This window comes from Ambystoma mexicanum, chromosome 3p, assembly GCF_040938575.1.
Source record: "Ambystoma mexicanum isolate Mex_15411 chromosome 3p, UKY_AmexF1_1, whole genome shotgun sequence".
Taxonomy (NCBI): Eukaryota; Metazoa; Chordata; class Amphibia; order Caudata; family Ambystomatidae; genus Ambystoma; species Ambystoma mexicanum.
In genome coordinates, this window is record NC_090925.1 from 644,213,707 (window position 1) to 644,234,247 (window position 20,541).

Sequence of the window (20,541 nt, forward strand, 5' to 3'; positions counted from 1 at the left end):
TTGGTGGGATATGTCTAATCTGTTCAGTGAGAGGGTGAGTGTGCAGAGTATTTCAAGAGTTTTTTTTAGTAGGGTTAGCAGGCAGTTGTCCGAGTCTTTTTCTGCAGGTTGTGTTGATCCGGCGAGTTAGTGTCATTCTGTAGTGGTGTGCCGATATGATGCTTTATTTATTTGGGTGGAGCTGCTTTGGGCCATCAGGTTTTCGATGTTTTCAGTGTTTCTGTTGTGCTGTGTTGGCGGTTTCCTTCTATGTTGTTTCCTATTTAGCTTGTTGAGTTGAAGGGCCATGTTTTTAACAGTTTTCTGAACTTGAGGTGACCTTCTGTTGTTTGTATTTCCTGTAGGAGCGAGTTTCAGAGTCTCGCAGCTATGTAGGAGAATGCTGACCCCCCCTAATGTTTGCTTTAAGTATTGTTTTGGTTCAATGCATTTGTCTTTGCTGGATCCTAATGTTCGTTTTAATTGTAGGTGGAGATTATCCCCTGTATGAATTCTGCTCCTTGGCTTTGGATTACTCTGTGTGTTATGCAGAAGAAAATGTGTATTTTGACTAGAAGCCAATGTAGTGTTCAGTGCTGGTGTGATGTATTCTCTCTTAGTAAGTCTAAGGAGTAGTTTTGTTGCTGTGTTCTGTATTTGTTGTAGTCTATTCATAAGGTATTCTGACATGCGAAGATATGATAAGTCATTTATAATGCGCCTGAACACAAGTGTTTCTAGGTGTGGTAGGATGCAGGACAGGTGCAAACGTAGTCTGCCAAACCAAACTTCCAGTTAAAGGTTTATTGGCTTTGTGAAGATACAGCACAATGCACATCAATGTTCAAACATCAAGATTTAGGTACTGAAATCCGTGGTCCACAGTTTATAATCAAGAGTTCGCCTAAAGGTCCAAACTACAAATATCCCAGATACCAGAGCAAGGTGCATATGGGGGTCACTATTACCAACAAAATGACCATCAGATGATACCAACAGGGGCCATAACTTGCAGATGGCGGTGAATCAACAGCAGTGGCCTCTACACTTTTCCAGCACACTGCCACCTCAGGGGGATTCATCATTGTTGAGGGGGAAAATACAGGGGCGGTTCACTCGGCCAGTTGCCACCTTGTTCAGAACTACTGGCTTTCTGATACTCTTCCAGGAAATCGCAAAGCATGCCTTTTGTAGGTTGCGCTGTGAGGTTCAGAGGAGTCATACACTGAAGATGGTACGCCAACAATGAGGTCTGAATCTGGCTTGTTTCTTCCAGAACCTCGACCATCTGACGAAGGAGCCTTAGCAATAGCTTGCACAGAGACTTCACTGTGGGGAAGGGATACAGAAGCTACGGTTCCTGGTTCAGCATGAGAACATATTGGCTAATTGAGGGCCATGCCTTTGCCTTCCGATAACGGCTGCTCCGTTCCAGCAGCACTGTAAGAGTCTGACATCGGCAAACTATTGGCAGTGTCGCTAGTGGTGGAGTCGGAGGTCACGGTGGAACTGGAGCCAAGCCAAGGAAGATCGGTTGCTGCAAAAGTGATATTTTCAGCTGGGGCAGTGACTTTGCGGCAATGCGCCGCATGGATCCATACCGGGATCCCCGCGCACTTGATGGCAGAATTTGTCGCTGGAAGAACTTTGAATGTTCCATGCCTCCTCGGCTGAAGCGCAGACGTCCGTTGGTGGACCTTCACCAGGACCCAGTGCCTTAGCTCTAGAGGGCGGCACGGTTCAGTAGCCAGTACAGACAGAGCTCCATGGACCTGGGAATGAAGAGATCAGACAGTTTTAATAAACCTGCAACAATATTTAATCAAGGTATTGTCCTCTGATGACAGACTTTGAATGTGGGGAACTGCTGGGTGTGCAGTCCCCATTCTCAATGGGTGACCATTAAGGATTTCATGAGCAGTTTGTGTTTACGCTAAGAAATATTTTACATGGCAAACAAAACCAAAGAGTAGGCTAGGGGCCATTTCAACCTTGTCTCTTTACACACTTTAGACCACCTCAACGTACGGTCCCCACTCCGGCATCCTACATGCACGCTAGAGTGCAGGTGATGAGCGCAATGGAACTGCTGAGTTATTCCTAACGGTTTGCACACTTCTCTAATAACCAGACCAGTAAAATGGGTACCTTGTTTGTTATCTGTACTGAGGGGCAATCCAAACGGAGGTATAAACTCTGCTAACAACGTCTTAGCCACTGTGACAGCGTCTGCTTTCCTGCAGGGATATACCTCCACCCATCCAGAAAAATACATCCACTGGGACCTAACAGAAAACATAGGTCATGCAAGCAGGGAGCTGTATGTAGTCTGACTGCACGTTAAAAAATTGACCTTCCGGTACAGAACGTGCAGACATATTTGTAGGCACCACTTTCCCAACATTGAATGTTAGGCATATGGCACATTGTTCACAATAACTCTGAGCCATAGACGCTAAACCAGGAGCCATCCAATCTCGACGCAACAAAGTGATCATAGTGTTTTTACCTGAATGTGCAAAACTGCAAGCTTCATGGACCAGGTAGGCCAGAAGTACCTTGTGTGCCACCAGGCGGCCATCTAGGGCATGCCACAGGGAGTCTACACCCAGTTTACACTCACATTGAGACAAGGTTATCTTTTTAGCTTCTGGGGCTTGATCATGGACTATTACTAGTCTGAACAGGGAAGGGATAGGTGATAGTGGAACTGCAACACAAACAAGAAATGCATTAGGAGTCTGGGAACCTTTAAAGACCGCTGAAGGAGCTGTATCCTCTACTAAAGCAATTCCTTGGAATGTAAATGTCTGTGAGGGATCATGTCCCTTTCTTTTCACTATGGCTGCGGGAAGTAACAATGCATTCAATAAAGCTGATCAATAATTTCCATTTAATATTGGGGTGCCCGTGCAAGTTAAATATCCACGCTGCTTCCAGAGGATTTTGAAGTCATGGACTACCCTGTGGGCATACCTGGAGTTGGTATGGATCGTGGCTGATCGATCTCGGGCCAGGGCACACGCATGGATGAGAGCCATGAGTTTCACGACCTGCGCTGATTTTACCATAGGTAATCAAAATTCTTCTAGAATGGCATAGGGGTATATACAGAATATCAAGAAACCAATTCCCTGGTTTCTGGCACATGGATACAGGTTCCATCAATGAAAGGAATCTGGTCAGGATTCAATAAAGGTACGTCAGTCAGATTAACACAGGGTGAGAAGAGCGTTTCCACAACAACCTGACAATCATGTGGCTCCCCATCTTCAGGGGTTGGTAACAAAGAGGCAGGATTCTGAACTGAACATCAACTCAGAGTTACATTGGCAGCAGAAATAAGCAACTTTTCACATCACATAAATTGGGAATTTGACACATGTGTCTTCCCTTTAAGCAATAATGACAGCATAGGGAATCTCAATCGTGACACAATGCCCTTGGAACAAAGAGAGTATTTTCTCTATCAATAGGGCGGCAGTGGTGGCGGCTCACAGACAAGCTGGGAGTCCCACAGCTACTGAATCTAAAGCTATGCTGTGATATGATACAGGCCAGTGCTCATCACCATGCAACTGATACAACACTCCTTGAGCAAATCCACAAAGGGTCTACTGTAATCCACCCGACCCAAAGCCGGAGCTATTGCGAGTGCTTGCTTAATGGTGACAAAGGCATCATCTGCTTCCTGGGGCCACGGCAGGGACTCGGGGGTCGAATCATGTGTGAGGTTCTGAATGGGCTTTACTGCGGATACATACCCTGGGACCCATTGCCTTCAGTAACTTACCATCTCGAGGAACAACCCTCATCTGCTTCTTGGTCTTGGCCTCAGGGATTTTCTAGATCTGTGCACTCCGATCCTGTGACAAATGTCTTTCCCCAGCAGACATCTCATGGCCCAGGTACTTCAGACAGGGAAGACACAACCGTAATTTGTCTTTAGATGCCTTGTGACCCTTTTCAGCAAGCACTTCCACGGAATAAGTGCGTCTTCCTCATACGCTTCCAAGAAGGGGGGGGGGCTAGGAGCAGACCATCTACATACTGCAACAGTGTCAACTGCCCTGGAAACTGAACCGAATATAGATCTTTCTTTAAAGTTTGAGAGAACAGTGTATGTAGAAATAGTTCTTTGGTTTTAAAGAATACTCTGTTTTGTAGAGATGACAAATGATTTAGGAAGCAAGATGTGTGAGAAAGAAATAGTTGAAAGAAGAGCCTCTCGGTCTCAAAGATATTTTCATAACCTCAACATGAGTTTCTCCACTATCCTTCTAGTGGGTCATCAGGAGGTATTGATGAACAGTATTGGGAAGACACAATACAGGGACATGATTGCTGACAACCTATTTATTCTAAAGGTGTTTTCAACAAAAGATTCACCTGATGTTGACTTTTGCCTGCATTTGACCTTTTTATCCAATTGTTTGTACTCGGCTTTATGAGCCGGTACCTGCAGGTTAGAGTACTTGGTTTTCAGGGATTTTACTTGCTCCTGGAGCTTTTCTTGAGTGTCTTTCAATGCCCAGGTCTTTTATTCAGTATGTCTCTTAGTAGCTTCGGTATACCAATCTAAATAACTGTCCCATTGGTGTTGGTGTACACGTGCACCTTTCTTCTGTAATGCTTTGCGTACATTTGTTATTGTATCTAAATGTGCCTTCCTGAGGATAGTGTCTAAGTGACTCATTCTTTATATTCGTGCCATTTATCCATGTGCTTACATGCTTTTGGCGAGTAGTAGGTGAACATGAAGCTTGCTGGACTTCCTTTAGGAGGAAGTGGCACTTGTCTAGACTGCCCTGAACCCATTCTCACAGGGATATTACAAGGCTTGACTTGTTATGGATCCAGATCTTTTTTTAAGTCCATCTGCATCGTGATGCTGTTGAATCCTGTGACTGGGGGCATGGGCAAGGCTCTGCCACGTCTATTCTTAAGCTCCAGTATCAAAAACCCGACCTCTGTTCCTCCCCCTTTTTCCAAAATTGCAGAAACACCTGCATGCGTTGGTCAGATTCAGATGACTGCTGATTCACAACCTATGTGCCCCATTACGCTACCTGCAGTGCAGAGCGGTATTTCAGCTTCTTTCAGAGTATTGGGTAGGTAAGGGTCAAAGACAAGACACATAATCAGTAGAAGCAAAGCCGTTCACAGCTCTTGTTCTAGGATAGAGGAGAGTGTAAAATATAAATTAGGGTTGCAACTGAGTTGCACAGTTAGTTTTTCAAAAAACGATGTACGGGTTTCAATAAGACAACCATGGGGTTCTCATCCAAATATTTTCTTCACACTCATTCAGAACACATTCTTTCTAATCCCTGATTGAAACTGCACTACTCTGACTGGCGCAGCAGACTCATGTCAGTAGGGAGCATGTATGTGCTGCCTTTAAGGTACGGTGGTTTTACTTAAACAAATAAAAGTGTACTTTCCCCCCTTTATCCTTGGATAATCACATAAGATTTCAGACATCAGATTTCAGTTTGTTTTCAAATTTCAGATACAACCATTTAACCCAACCCGTTTCAGACAAAACAATACCAAACAAAACAGTACGACAGCTCTTTCTTCCACACACAGCTGCACACCCTCCTCGACGTTCTAAGCGCTCCTGCCAGCTATCCTCTCTGATGAAATAGTCTCTCCTGGGCCCACAGGCATGAGTGGGAAGTGCGCTCAGCGGTCCTTTGCCCCGGTAACAGAGCGGCAGGAATCCGATAGCTAAGGCACGAAACTTGAGGTGGAAAAAATAACCACTCATGATTCTGGAGGATTGGTGAAAAATATATTCATATAAAGTAATAATAAAAACAGAACCAATGGCAGCATGAGACTTCGGCCCAAGTGTGAACCCTCTCCCTCCCAGCACCATTCTCTTATACCCAAAGGAACACATGCATTTCAATGGAAGGTGTGGTGCAACTAATCCTACTGAAACAATGCTGCAGGCAGGGAACAAAGCCCCAATATGCAAGCCTTTGATACCAGCGGTGTTCTTTCATGTTAGTCAGTGTTATCAGAGAGGAAAGCATATCGTAAAACATTTAGTGAAGGTGAATATACTCCTCAAAGATTCTGATACGCTCTGAGGCAGGCGAGAATGCTTGTAATATGATGACTTCCTTCTCGCTAAAACTGCTTTTCCTAAGAAAGTGGGAGCCTAAAACACACTTGCATATGCCAAAAGAGAAACACGTCAGAAGCGAGCGATGTGAAGGTGAGCATTCCTACACCCTAGGCGAAGAACCTTCATTGCAAACACATGCAGAGTAAAGTTTAAAGCCTCGCCTCACACAGGCGGGGAACATTTGTTTAAACATGGCAGTTTGCAGTGTCTGCTCAACATTATAATGCAGTCATACAGAAGGGGCGTACATAACATGTTCAATCTCCAAACTGGCCCACACACTAAGATGTGACCACATCAAATTTTCTTCTCATCACACACTCTAGCACGCTCACTTTTGCACACTCACGAGTCACATTTCTCTTCATCAGGCTCTGTCTTTTAGCGATTAAGTTTGAGCCAAGGCTTGGCTAGCCAGTTGTTAATCTGTTTATCAAGATAAATTAATGAAATATTATCTGCAGTTGGAGGATAATGTAGCATTCGATTAAGGAATCCTTTGTACTGTCTTTTGATCTCTTTGCGCTGGCTCTGTATTCCTTTCTGCTGCTTTTGATTTATTTGTGCTTTTCTTTCAGTATGTTGCATTGTCTTTTGGTTTCCTTTTGTGCTGTCTTCATACCTTGCCACATGGGTCATTGGGCTACTTTTTCGTGCCTTTGTTTCAGATTTGTTGCTCACTAAATTCAAGATGAATTTACACTGCTAACATTTCTTTTCTCCATTGTTTCCAGGTTGCCATGGGCCTTCTCCAGGTGGGCTTCATCTCTGTGTACCTCTCCGATTCCTTGCTGAGTGGATTTGCCACAGGAGCTTCCTTCACCATCCTTACCTCCCAAGTGAAATACCTCCTTGGCATCAGCATCCCACGCAGCAACGGGGTTGGTGCCCTAATATCCACCTGGGTGTCCATTTTCCAGCACATTCACCTGACCAATATATGTGACCTGGTCACCAGCATCTTGTGCCTTCTAGTCCTGGTCCCTACCAAAGAGATTAACGAGTGCTATAAATCCAAACTGAAGGCACCCATCCCCATTGAACTTTTTGTTGTTGTGGCGGCTACCTTGGCTTCTCACTTTGGGCACCTCCATGAGAAGTTTGGCTCTAGTGTGGCCGGGAACATCCCTACAGGTTTCCTGATGCCGCAGCCTCCGGACTGGAGTCTCATTCCCAACGTTGCTATGGGAGCCTTTTCGATTGCTCTCATTGGTTTTGCAATTACAGTGTCCTTGTCAGAGATGTTTGCCAAAAAGCACGGCTACGAGGTCCGTGCCAACCAGGAAATGTATGCCATTGGCTTCTGCAACATCATCCCCTCTTTCTTCCACTGCTTTACCACCAGCGCTGCTCTGGCCAAGACCCTCGTCAAGGAGTCTACCGGATGCAAAACTCAGGTCTCTGCACTAGTGACTGCCCTGGTGCTACTTCTGGTCCTGCTTGTCATTGCACCCCTTTTTTACTCCCTGCAGAAGTGCGTTCTCGGGGTCATCACCATTGTCAACCTCCGAGGGGCGCTGCGGAAGTTCCTAGATCTGCCGAAGATGTGGCGGCTAAGCAGAGTGGACACCGCCATCTGGCTTGTCACCATGGCTGCATCAGCGTTAGTCAGCACTGAAATGGGCCTCGTTATCGGGGTCTGCTTCTCGATGCTGTGTGTCATCTTGCGCTCTCAGAGGCCCACTGCCTCGCTTCTTGGTCGTGTGGACCAGTCTGAGATCTTCGAGTCCTTCTCGTCCTATAGAAACCTGCATGTCATACCTGGGGTGCAGGTGTTCCGCTTTGAGGCACCGCTCTACTACGTCAACAGGCAGGCCTTCAAGTCCACAGTATACAAGCTGACCTGCGTGAACCCGGTGTTGATGAAGGCTGCCGAAAAGAAGGCTGAGAAGAAGTGGCAGGAGAAAGGTGAAGGCTCTGCTCACTTCAGCAACAAACAGGCAGAGGTGTCATTGCAGCTGGTCAGGGAGCCCCTGCCGTTTCACACCTTGGTAATCGACTGCAGTGCCATTCAGTTCCTGGACACTGGGGGCATCACCACTATGAAGGAAATCTTCAAGGAGTACAAGGAAGTGGATATCCGTGTGCTGCTTGCTCAGTGCAATGCCTCTGTCCGTGACTCGCTGCGCCGTGGGGAGTACTTCAGCAAAGGGGAGGAAAACCTGGCTTTCCACAGCCTGCGCCAGGCTGTCAGCTTCGCCCTGGATGAGCATCACAAGGGTGCAGAGCACTTTCACCGAGAGGCAAATTAACTCCCCCTCCTGGTGGCAGACCTGAATCGCCACGTGGTGCACTTATTGCAACAGACCTCAGATTGAGCACTATCAGGAACATGACAGTACTATTTTTGTATTGAGTTTGTCAGATGTTGGGACAACAGTGTGTGCATATGTGAGGTGGGTACATAATGTGTTGGTGTAAGTGTCTGAGTGTCCCTTAAAGCACTCACGTTTATTGTTCATGCTGCCCAACTGAATACAGTTGCCTCCCTCTGCTGGCCAGAAGGGTAAACTACATTTTAGGTCTTTTATGAACCTTTACTTGTGCGTTTCTTGCTTGGATGGCAGATTTTCTTATAAAAGGCCAGTGTGCCAGTGCTTAATTTGTGGGGGTGTTTGCCAGGGCTCAGCACCAGCACTTATTTTTGAGCTCCGGCACTTATTATCTCAGGCTCACTTTAATTATGAAGTGGTGACAGTCCGTGCATCCATCAACCACAACGAGGAGGTGCGAGCTGTAGTGTAACCCAACTATGTGTGGTGGCAGCAGTGGTGGGGAACTACCCACCCACAGTGTTGCAGGAGCACTAAAAAATATTTGGGCCCAGGCACTTATTTTTTTACAAATTAAGGTTTGTAGCGTAACATCATGTTCAGATATTGAGCATGATTTCCCAAAGCAATTGTTCAGTTAAGTGAAAGGGTTGCGCGAGTGCATCCCCTTCATTTATGTGAAAGAAGGTTGTGTGCGATTCACAAAGGGCTACAGGATGCGCGCATTTCCTAATACTTCAGCATGATTGCGCAAATCTGGAAGGAGTCAATTCCCTCTACAGAAAAACGTATTGCAATTTACAAACGGGATGCACATTTCTGCACAAACAAGCGACACAAAAACCTGCTCCAGTTTGGAGCAAGTGCATAGGGATGGGCAATGTCTTCGAGGGCCATTTCTGACCCTTCTTTGTATATTTTAAAAAGCAGAATAGCAGCAGTATCAACCAACGTCCTATCAGTTGCATGAACTGAACATAGAAATGTCACAGTGAAATGCGCCAGGGTGCTGAGTGCTAATGATAGTCACACCTGCCCATCGCATACTACCGTATTTATTGTGGTCGTCAGGGGTGTTGCTAGGTCTGGAAAAGACCCGGGGCTACGCTGATGTCGGGACTGGGGGCTAGCTAGCCTTTTGGGTGTAGCTCCTGAGATTCTATCCGGGGCTACAACCAAAAGACCAGGGCCTACAGCTCCCTTAGCCCTCCCCCCTATCAATGCCTCTGGTGGTCGTCCAGCACATCATTGGACTAGGGGATAGCCCAAAGAAATGTCCTGGCTACCATTAGGAGTACCATGGCAAGTGCATTTCCTGAATCGCACACCTTCTGCATTTTTTGGACATGCCATATGCTTCGCGAATCATGCCCATTTTATTTAAAACTGAAACTCGTACCTGTTTTTTTGTCCTTTTTTTAATGGTATGTTTTAATATAGATAAGAAGCTAGAGAGATTTTTTTATTTTTAGTGTAACTGCATTTCCAAACATTAATGAGCGATCTTTGGCTGCAGCATTTTAAAAGGGTTTGGAACAAAGACAAAGCTTGCTCCATTCAAATCCAGACAAACCCGGAAATGCTCCATTAAAACCAACAAATGCAGAAAGGAAAGTAAATAAAATGCATATTAGTAAATGTCACTATTAAAAAAGCAATGTTCGTTTAAGAAAAAACTGGTGCAAGCTGGATTGTTTTAAAACTGAAAATGAGGTTATAGTCAAAGGCGTTGCTGGGGGGGGGGGTTGAGGGAGCTGTAGCCCTCGGTCTGTTAGTGTTATCCCTGGATAGAAGCTCAGGGGCTACAACCACACGGCTCAATAGCCCCGAGTCCCGACAGTCCTGGCAACAGCTAGCCTGGGATCTTTTCCAGACCTAGCAACACCCCTGGTTATAGCTAATCATAAAATCAGTGTACGGGTATTTTAAACTCTAAAAAAACGTGCAGGGGGGTAACTTGCCCTTTTTTAATTTTTACAAATATGTCTGTGTACAACCTTTTAATGTGTGTGTGCAGAGTTTAAGGGGGTAGGCGACCTGCTTGCTCATGTGTGTACAGATCAAACCAAATGATTTGCATTTCTTTTTACCATATGTCAGAGACCTGTGCTTTACCTTTGCCGAGCACTGTGCATTACTGTTTATGTATGGGTAAATATATATTTACATATCAACAATGACATTGTGCTTAATCTGCACTGTAGCTTTACAGGTGAAGAGGCCTCACTCCTTTACTCTTCCACTGCCTCACTGCGACTCCAGCTTCCCAAAGGTGTACAACGTTGAAAGATTCTTTATTTTGAGGCCTTCTTGGCGGTACAAATCTATGCTGAGCAAAATGTGCTCAGCTAGTTATTGCAAATGAGTATAAATGTCCCCAGAATCTTAAAGAATGTCAGTGTGGAGACAGAAAAAAGCCTTTTTTTGTTTTTGGGAAATGTTGCTATTTTTAAAACCAGTCAAAGTCCCACTCTGCCTGGAATCAAATTTTTAAAACGTGTATTTTGTGAAAGGCTCTTTGTCTCATGAGATGTGATTTCAAATTATCTAATTTATTCACGGGTGTTAGCAGGTGGAGCGATAATTGCTTTTTTTTTTCTCTAAGTCGTTCTTATCTTTATAGCACCTGGATATAAAGTTGTCCTTCCTGTATGCACTTTTGTTTTACAGCGAGGGGCGCTAGGGTAGAAAGTGTGCAATCTGTGTTCTAACCTGGCCAGCCTGAGAGTGGGAGCCCAGATGTCAAGAACGCAACGCCTTAAACGGGGGCCACACCGCTGCAGCTGCTCAGCGCGGCGCTAGAAGTAATACCAATGATGGGCCGGCTTATGAGTCCTATTTCTACCTCTCGAGTCTTGTTGCTATGACTTCGCCTGGACTAGAAACATAGACACGTAGGGCCTGATTCATGGAAGTGTTTATAATGGCACAATCCCATAGGAAAACGTTCTGTGAATCAGGTCCCTAGACTGTGGCTGTGTAGGCACAGCTGTAAGTAATCAGGCAAAGCATGCTTTTAATAAACTAAACCTGCCCACAGGCTGTAGCAATGTATTTTTTTGGGTGTACATGTACCCACTCTCGCTATGACCAACTGAAACCGATCACTGTGTTACCAACGTAGTTGAAGGCTACGCATCCTTCACCCTCCTCTGATGAACTTGCAGCCTCCACAAGAAAGAAATCTGAACCCAGAACATTGAATATGGTATTCCTACTAAACAATGCAAGATTCACAAAGTCAACCCTGCCTCACAGCAGTCTCTCCTCTGGCCATTGCTAGGCGTAGACGAGGAACACCTAGAGGGAGGGATAATACTTGCTTACGTTTCTTTAATAGAATCTAAACCTCTAACGTTGGTGAGGTGATTAGATATCCTTTTTCAACAAGTGATGCTTCCTATTATGCATATTTGAAGCATTTCAATTATAATGCAAGAAAAATGCAGAATATTCTTATGATAGAAGCATGTATTTGCATGACCAATCTGCCACAGAGAATGAGAAGCACATCATGGCTCCACAGGCCAACCATGAAATGATTCCAGCCTTGTAATTCACCCAAACCTTGTGGTTTCTGACACCAGAAAACCTCAGTAGATGCATTTTTTGACCGTAATAGATTGCTATCCTTTGTGTCTGTTCTCTCTCTGTCTCCCTCTCTGTCTCTCTCTCTTAACCCTCTATAATGTTTCTTTGTAACATTCATCAGATCTCAGGGACCTCCTGGTCACATAGTCTCTCAGTTTTTCTCCAAGTGTCCTCCTGCTGGATTTTTGGTAGATGGCGAGATGTACCCGCCTCCTATCTCCAGCCAGGCCTTGTAGATGTTGCTTTGTCTCAGTCACAAGTTGCAGCAGTAGGTAGATTTTCTGCTTTACTTTATTGCAGAGCCAACTTTGTTTACCTCTCCCGGTCTCAGAAGAGTAGCGAAAGAGGGCCGTATTACCTCCCTTCCTCTGGGTCCTGAACGCTAAGCTTTTTAACACAGTTTAGACCGCTACTGATCCTGACCCTTTTCGGCACTTCACCTCATGTTCCTGCCTCCCGCCACTGTTGGTTTCAACCCCTTCTGATCGGGGTCTCACCTTTACCCCTGCTTTCAGAGAGGTTGCCCTCTCCTTCCTTCCTGTTCTTGCTAGCTATCTCCTCACTAGTGCTGGTTGGTTCCTCCTACACAACCTCCACCTGGTGTCTTTGTCCTTCCACCTCAGACCTCCTCTGGCTACCTCTTGTCTTCCTCCTCCCACCTTCTCTCCAACCACCTTCTGTTGCTTTGCTTTACCACCTCCTGTTGTTTCTTTCCTCTCGTCTCCAGTGTCCTCTCCTCTCACTTTTTCATGGATCAACAACTTACTCCACACTGCGACCACAACCTCCCAATGTCCACACCTCACCTTCCTTGGACCTCCCTTTTGTATTGCAACACGCCCTTCCTTTGGGCCGGTCTCAGTGCAGCATCAAAGAGGACAAACACATGCAGTTCCTTGTTGATGCTGTGAGCTGATTGTGTGGTGTGCTCCCCACAAGTGTAACACATGTCTAATTGTATAATTCTCTTGGTGGCTAGTCCACGTCTTTAAGAAGCCTGTCCACCATCTTTGATTTCATGCCTGTACATGTCTGCAAATTGTCCAGGGCATCCATGGATTTCAGTGGAGCTGCATCTGGGGTGGGCATGCAGTAAGTATTTTCAGCATTTCAGCCGGGGAATGCTAGTTTCTGGTGAGGTCTGGGCCTGCAGCTCTTTGAGTTTGGCACTGGAAGAGGGTAGGTTGTGCACCTTGAAAGGATATGGCTCTCCTGAACAAGCTCTTAAAGGGCCAGTAGCATTTTCTCCACAGCATCTGTCTGTCCACTTCCCAGTGGTGGGAACTATGTGGGGCTGACCAGGGGATCCCTCCCATGCTGCCCCCTTGGCCATCCTTCACTAGTTTGGGGGGTTACCCAGGCCCCTGGGTCACCCCACTGCATGTCCCCAGAATAAGGGAGGGCACTTTGTCACAAAGCACAACCCATCCCAAAAGGCCCACCAGGGACCTGTTGAAGTGTGCCTGCAACCCATGCTCCAAACTCGCCCCCTGAAATGCAGTCTAATTTACAGAAATGGCACTGAACTCCCTTTCCAGAAAGTGTTAGTATGTAAATCTCAACCTACCGCACAAATGCACCATGGGTTATGAACTATTTCCACTGATCTTGTATGATCCGCAGAGCAGGTCATCCTCTGTGTACTCCTAGCTAGGCTCATACATATATTCTTGTTTGTGTTTATTTTATTTCAGGTTTGTGTTGCTCACTGGCAAAGCACTATACAAAATTACACATCTTTCCAATTTATAAATCAATAAAAGACAATTATGCTGACAATATTGTAAATAGTATAGATAAGTGTCGACTTAATGCCTAAGGCAAAAAATACTATTGAGAATTATTTGCGAAAGGTGAGACGAGAAGTTGCCGGGCAGAGCATTCCAAATGCAGGGAACGCCCCTGAAAATGCTTGATTGGCACTGCTAGCTTTCCTAACGTGTGGAATTTCAAGGCATGCAATGGATTGATTTGCTTCTAGTTTCTCTATGGAGGGTAGAGGTGGTTAATTTTTCTGAGGTGTAAGAATGATAGTGAAAATGAATAGCTTCGAAAGCGATACAGCAAGTCTTCAACGGAATCTTCGCTTCTACATTAAGCCGGTGAAGCGTTTTTAAGTCAGATGTATAGGGTCACATTTTTTGTATCACTGACCAATCCTGCAGCAGTTTTAAAGACCGCTTTCAGCGGACTCAAAACTCATTGAGGGAAACCCAAAAGAAGAAATGTTTCCCTCATCAATGTCAGCAAATACGAGAACAGGCTTAATGTGACGCGACGGGAGATTTGATAATGGGCAGATTGAGTTTTCTTAACTACATGGTCCTTCCTAGAGAACATGTTCCCTAACCAGAAGCCAAGAGAATGGGCAGAAGAAACCAGTTAAGGAGAAAAGACTAGAGCTCCAATCTGGAATGATAGCCTCCCGTCGCCCCTTGGAGGGCAGGGCAAGTGGGGCATATCAAAATGGAAGGCTCTCATGTCGTAGCACCTTGATTGGGCGCTTACAGCAGCAGAGGACGTGTGCCATGGACTGATGTTAGGAACTTATTCCTATGGTGAACTTTCAGGACATACATATCCAGTTCTAGAAGCCAGCGCTTCTCGCTGTATGAATCTGAAAACATTTCAAAGGGTTAAGGACTCTGCTCAGTGAAGGTATGCTCTGATTACATTGCCGATACTCGGAAAATACTATTTATAATTGTACTCTGGCTCTCGTATGAGCCTTCGTTTGATAACCGGTTTATATCAAGATTTACGTATTTATTTCGAGTTTGCCATTGTTATTTATTTACTGTAGATGCATAACATTTGAATACAGAACGTTCCTATTTGTTTATTAACCTTGTGCGTGCATGTCACTAGTTGTCGTTCATTCCATCCCTTCCCCTTTGCTGCATTTTAAGTGATGTAAGTTTTCTCCTTGATAGAACTGCCTGAAAATACTTAGGAGATCCTCAGGTGCTTTGCAGGAGAATTGCACTGGCAGCAAGCTGTGAGCAACAGCCTCTCCTCCTCCCTCGCCCCCACACTTTTACCCTCCCCCCGCCCCCCTCCACTCCCCACTCCTCCCTCTCGCTCCTGCATTGATGTCTTCGGTATAGCGCTGCGGCTTTTTCACGTCTGGGGGCTGCTGCTGACAAACATGTGCTTCTGCATAGCGCAGTCTGCATATAGCACAGTCTACCTGGAGTAGTTACAGGCCCATCTCTGCCAATAGGCTGGTGTTGTATCTCACTCTTTTTATGTTGGCCGTGAGACAGGCCTAGAAACGGCAGTGGAGTATCTCTTGGCAAATGATGATGTGCTCTCAGTGATTAAGAAATTATGTGGAGAACTGGCATTCATGCTAGTGGGCGAGCGACTTTTATGCCTGGCTAGTGGCTTTTAGTTTTTTATTCCTGCATCTACAAAGCCCTTTCTATTAGAGTGACAGGGCGGAAGGAGCCAATCGGGTGTCTCTTTATAGCAGTGTCTTTACGTAGCCTTGACAAAATAGCCGGATGAGCCAAAGGGCTGACAATTTAAAGCATTCTTTCTATATTATAGTAGATACAGGGTTACGAATAATATTGATGTTTCTCTTTATAGCACTGTCTCTATGTAGCACTTTTCCTACCAACCGCCGGACCATTTGGGGATGAGCCCTTAGGACTCACTCTGCATTGCAGCATCTTTGCTTGGCATTTCCTGCACCAGCTGCAGACATGGATAAACCAATGAGTCGCATTTCTGTAGCATTTGTTCTATGCAAGCTATGAAAGCAGCCTCGAAGAAGCACTAATGAAATGTCTCTTTTTTGAGGGTTGTCTCTCTTTAGCACTTTCTATACCAGCAGTAGGAGAAATGCCCAGATGAGTTAATTCATCAGGCTTTGGATGGCATTAACTCAATATTACACTCATAATAGCAGGCGTAAATACAGACATGGATAAACCAACATGCAGCCCCTTTACGCCACTGCCACTGTGCCTGCAGTGCATAAAGGAAGCCTCTGGATATAGCACTGTCGCGACCAGCAATAAGAGGCCTGCCTCCGTGATCCAATATGGCTGTTTGCAATCCATTAAGTGGCCTCCCAAATTGAGCCGGGATTCTTAGGGGCGCATGGCCTGGAAGGGAGTTGCCACCACAATTAAGAGGCAACAGTTAGCAGGGGACATTAGGGAGTCCAGGCATGGCTGCATCTCAGATACAGTTGCCAGAGCGCTAGCCCCGTCCCACTTAAAGCCCTGGATGTTTGTAATACAGTGTCCTCTTACTGCACGCTTGGGGCCAGCAGTGAGATACCGGATTGGCTGAGTTTTGTGGACGTTTTCAAAACCTTTTCCAACTGGCAGCGTCCGCATTGCACAATTTACTAATTTCACAATGGTGTACTCTTCATATAATTGAATTAGAACTGCCCAGCGGGAAGAACATCTAATCCATTCCACAAGTTCCTTGGAGCACACTCTAGAGTGAATGAAACCAGCTTTTCTAAATGTTCTTGTTGGTGTTTTGATCAATCTGATGTGTGTTGCTTGGTGGAGAGGGGCACCTTCATTTACGGTGCCACATATGCCATCATCTTGGCACGCTGCAAATGGGCGGTGTCTTTTTTCCACCATGCCTCTGGCCTTTGTATCATAAAAAAAAGTTTGACATACAACCTTCCAACAGTTGTTTACAGACTGTACTTTGTGGGACTGGCGATGAGTTCATCTTGTGTGTTCACCTTGGAACTTTTTGCATTTTTTAAATTAACTTATTTTGTATGAATTTTAACAAATTGCCTTACTGGGTCAGTTTCCTTACCTGCTACCGGAGCAGACGGGGCGGGAGTAATGGCTTCCCCATGTACATTGCCTTACTAATGTCTTATTGATTTTGGAACAAGTTCATGTTGGCCTTGTTAAAGTTGTTGTTTGAAAAACTGTAGCCATAAAAGTGTCAATGCAATGATGCAAAAACCTTAGGAACCCCCGCCCATAGCATGGACAAGCACCCAGGTGTGACTTGGCTGCACATTCTGTGCTTGTGCGACTGAGCTGTTCCCGGGCCCTGGCCGCTTCATGCTCAGAACTCTTCTCAGTGCTTTTGCTGAACGGGATGTGTTCGCTGATGATTTTTCGTGTGGTAATGTGCCTTATGGAATAATACAAGTGCCTGTCTAAATTAAAGAGCCACCTTCAAAGACTTGGTGTTTGGCTTTTTCTTTGTGTGTGTTGGTGTGATAGACTCATGTTCAAAGTGCTTGCTTTATTTGCCGCCACATCTGTAGAGGTTGGGCTGTGTTATTATTACTGATAATTGCAATACCACCACTAGCCAGGAACTCGCTGGCAAACCATGCATTCCTAAGCCAGTGGGTTGCAGTCAACACACTCGATCCACTTCTCTTGTCATGTATGCCTGGCTTAGGAATCCAGCTGCTTAATTAAGCCTCTTTAATTCTTGAAACACACGCCCATTGCCCCCTTGGAAAAAAGAATGGCACAAAAAGTTTTTCATCAACTCTGTCGAAAACACAGAGCCTTAATCTTTCATGGGAGAGGCATTGGCATCTTCACAGGTATCCTAAAGGGTGAGCAGTCAATAAGTCGAAAACATTATGTCAACAAAAAAAAGTGGAAAAAAAAAGCCGAACGTTTGATTTTTTTATTTACATGGTTTTTTTGGGTTCCTGGGGTAAAAAAAGGGGATAAATAAATAAATAAATAAATAAAGGGGGGTGGGGGCATTTCGAACAAAAAGCAACCAAAAAGAGAAATTCAACATTTTTTTTTTTACTTTATTTTTTCGACATTATGACTATCGACATCATGTGATTCGATTTGATCACTATAAACCATCCTAAAGCCGCAATACCATAGCTGATTGTGTAAACCTTCACCAAAAGCTGATATTCCAGTCTCTGAAAGGATAAGGGGAGACCTTTCTGCTACTCGTCCACCTTCAACCCGCAATAAGTATCCGTTCCCCTTCCAAAGCTTTTCTGCTGTTATGTTGGATAGTGGTACATGCACAGAGACATCCACCTTGTCAGAGTATACGTTTCCTATAGGCCATTATACACGTACTTCGTGCAACTGTGAGCCCTTTTTTGAAGATAATAGGAAAAGTTTGGGACATAATTTTACCGGCATGCTAACGGGGTTGAATAGTCATCCTGTAGGCAGATCCTTGGCTGGAAGCAACTAAATTATCATGCTTGTAAAGCTATGTTAAAATGTATGCCAATGGACATGAAACCATGCAGACAGGTGTGCGAAACCACCTCGACAAGACGATTCATGACCTCTAGGAAGTGTATTTAATTCTGCCCTGACCGCAGGTGCGTTGTAACAAAAGACCTTCATAAATACCGCCTTCGCGGTGGGCACAGCGCCATCCAGCCTCAAAGAAGCATGGGTTCTCCCGTTACTAAAAAAAACCTTCCCTCGGCCCTCCTCTCCCCAAATACTACTGGCCAATCACCACAGTCCCTTTCCTGCAAAGGAATTCTGTAAAGAGCAGCCTACATCCAAATTCGGCAACACCTGGAAGTAAACCACATACTAGAAGTTCGACAGTCATGCTTCCATCCAGGTCATTGCACAGTCGGCTCTCCTAGACCTTAGAAGCCAAATTGACGAGATCAGAGATGAAGGGAAACCTGCCCTGCTCCTCCTTCTAGATCCGCCCGCAGCCTTCGATCTAGTTGATCACAAAATTCTTTGCCATGACCTTACGTTTTTTTTGCATATTTCTAAGCACAATTCATGACTTGGATTGCCTCCTTCCTGAAGATAGAGCAATGAGAGTGTTCCCTGAGAACGCCAGTGCCTTACCGACGCCAATTCAATGTGGAGTACCTCAAGGTTCCTGTGTCTCACCTACCCTCTATAATATAATTACCATGCCCCTCTTTGACCTCCTGGATTCCCGCGGCATAGCCTACACAAACTATGCCGATGATACTCGAATTCTCCTGCCCCTCTCTGGAGACCACTCCAACTATGCGGACATGCTGTGTACTACCTATGCAACTGTCCAAGCTTGGATGGCAACACATGGTTGGTGTCTTAAATGACGAAAAGACTGATATTCTTGTTGTAGGACCCGCAACAGTGCAAAGAAAACTCGATCCCAACTACGCAGCCTTTAACATTGGCGGCACCCAGAGCCTAGATTCCCCTGCAGTGAAAACACTGGGGGTTTACCTGTTTGTCACACTATCTCTGACTCGCCAAGTCAACGCTATCTCCTCAGCAGCATTCTACACAACTAAACTGATAAATGCAGCCAGACCGTTCCTCTCCACAGACAGCTGCCTACCTATCGCACGTGCATTGGTCGGCAACAAACTAGTCTACTGCAATGTACTCTTTGCAGGCACCTCAGCCCTCAACATAAAGATATCACAGAGCATCCAAAATAATGCTCTTCTTGCGGTCCTGAACATCCCTAAAATGGATCACATCTCGTCTGCTAGAAAAGCTGTACACTGGCTCCCTGTCCATGAAGGAATCATGTTCAAAACACTGTCCATCACACACAGATGCATTTCTAGGACTGCACCGCCATACTTGTCCCAGAAAATCACTATGTTGCACTCATCAAGGTTCACCAGGACACCTTACTCCCACCGATTGGGCCAGCCTAACTTCAAATGTATGAAAGCAGGAGGAGTCCGCTTTCCCTCGATTGCAACCAAGCAATGGAACTCCCTCCCTCTTGCGCTAGGAGCCCAAGACTCCTATTAGGTCTTCCACAGAGCATCCAAAACCTGTCTCTTCTCATAATCTGTGAATTGTTTCTAGTATGTAACTGTCAATTGCCATCCAGCCACACGCCACAGGTATCTGTAACAGCGCCTTGATGCCCTTGGGTTTTGTGCTCGCTATAAATGAAAATAAATAAATAAATATGGTATGGTCTGCCTGTGGGAATTAAATGAACTGTGGGGGATCGGGGAACCCCAAAACCTAAGTGAAGTGCTGGCCAGTGGTGGTAAGAGGGGGGATTCCCCCAGAGTCCTTCCCGCTTCACAAATCACAGGCCCTGGAAGAAATGTTTTACATACCATGCATCCTTTACCTCCCAGTTCGGGAAATAGATGTGCAGGACGAGTCCTGGGACTGCCCACACCACCTAGGGTAACCATCTACCATTCACACACCAGGCTATTCTCTCGTATCCAGCGAGAGCGCTATCCAGCATCATTTAGTGTGTTTCAAACAAGTAAAGTATTGTATGGCCCAACGTGTTCCCTGGGTTTGGAGGTGTCCTCTGAGACACTGCATCCCCAGGTTTGCCAAGAAGCAAGGAGCGGGCTAAATCCCTAGAATTGCCAGGACGCAAGCTGGTTCACCATAACACTGAGCCTAAGAAGCCAAGACGTGATTTGGGCCCTATAACGATAGGTTTGAGTCAAGTAGCGAATGGGAGGCCCATCTTTCTCTTGCCCCCCCATGTTAACGCTTTGGTGAACATAAGATTGTACCCCTTCTTTACGATTAACTGGGATGCCTTTTCCCCTTGCTTCAATCCCCTGAAGGTATCAGGCCGCCATGATCCTACATTCCTCCCGGC

The 20,541-nt window shown here is 45.5% G+C and overlaps 1 protein-coding gene across 5 annotated transcripts in view; it reads left to right on the forward strand.

Annotated features, from left to right (window-relative positions):
- Positions 1-17,163, forward strand: part of SLC26A2 (solute carrier family 26 member 2) — a 187,800-nt gene extending 170,637 nt beyond the window's left edge. For all 5 annotated transcript variants that reach the window (XM_069651412.1, XM_069651411.1, XM_069651413.1 and 2 more), the window contains one exon: positions 6,853-17,163. In XM_069651412.1, coding sequence (XP_069507513.1) covers positions 6,853-8,370 — 1,518 coding nt within the window. In that variant the 3' untranslated portion in view covers positions 8,371-17,163. The remainder of the gene's footprint in view (positions 1-6,852) is intronic.
- The last annotated feature ends 3,378 nt before the right edge of the window (positions 17,164-20,541 follow it).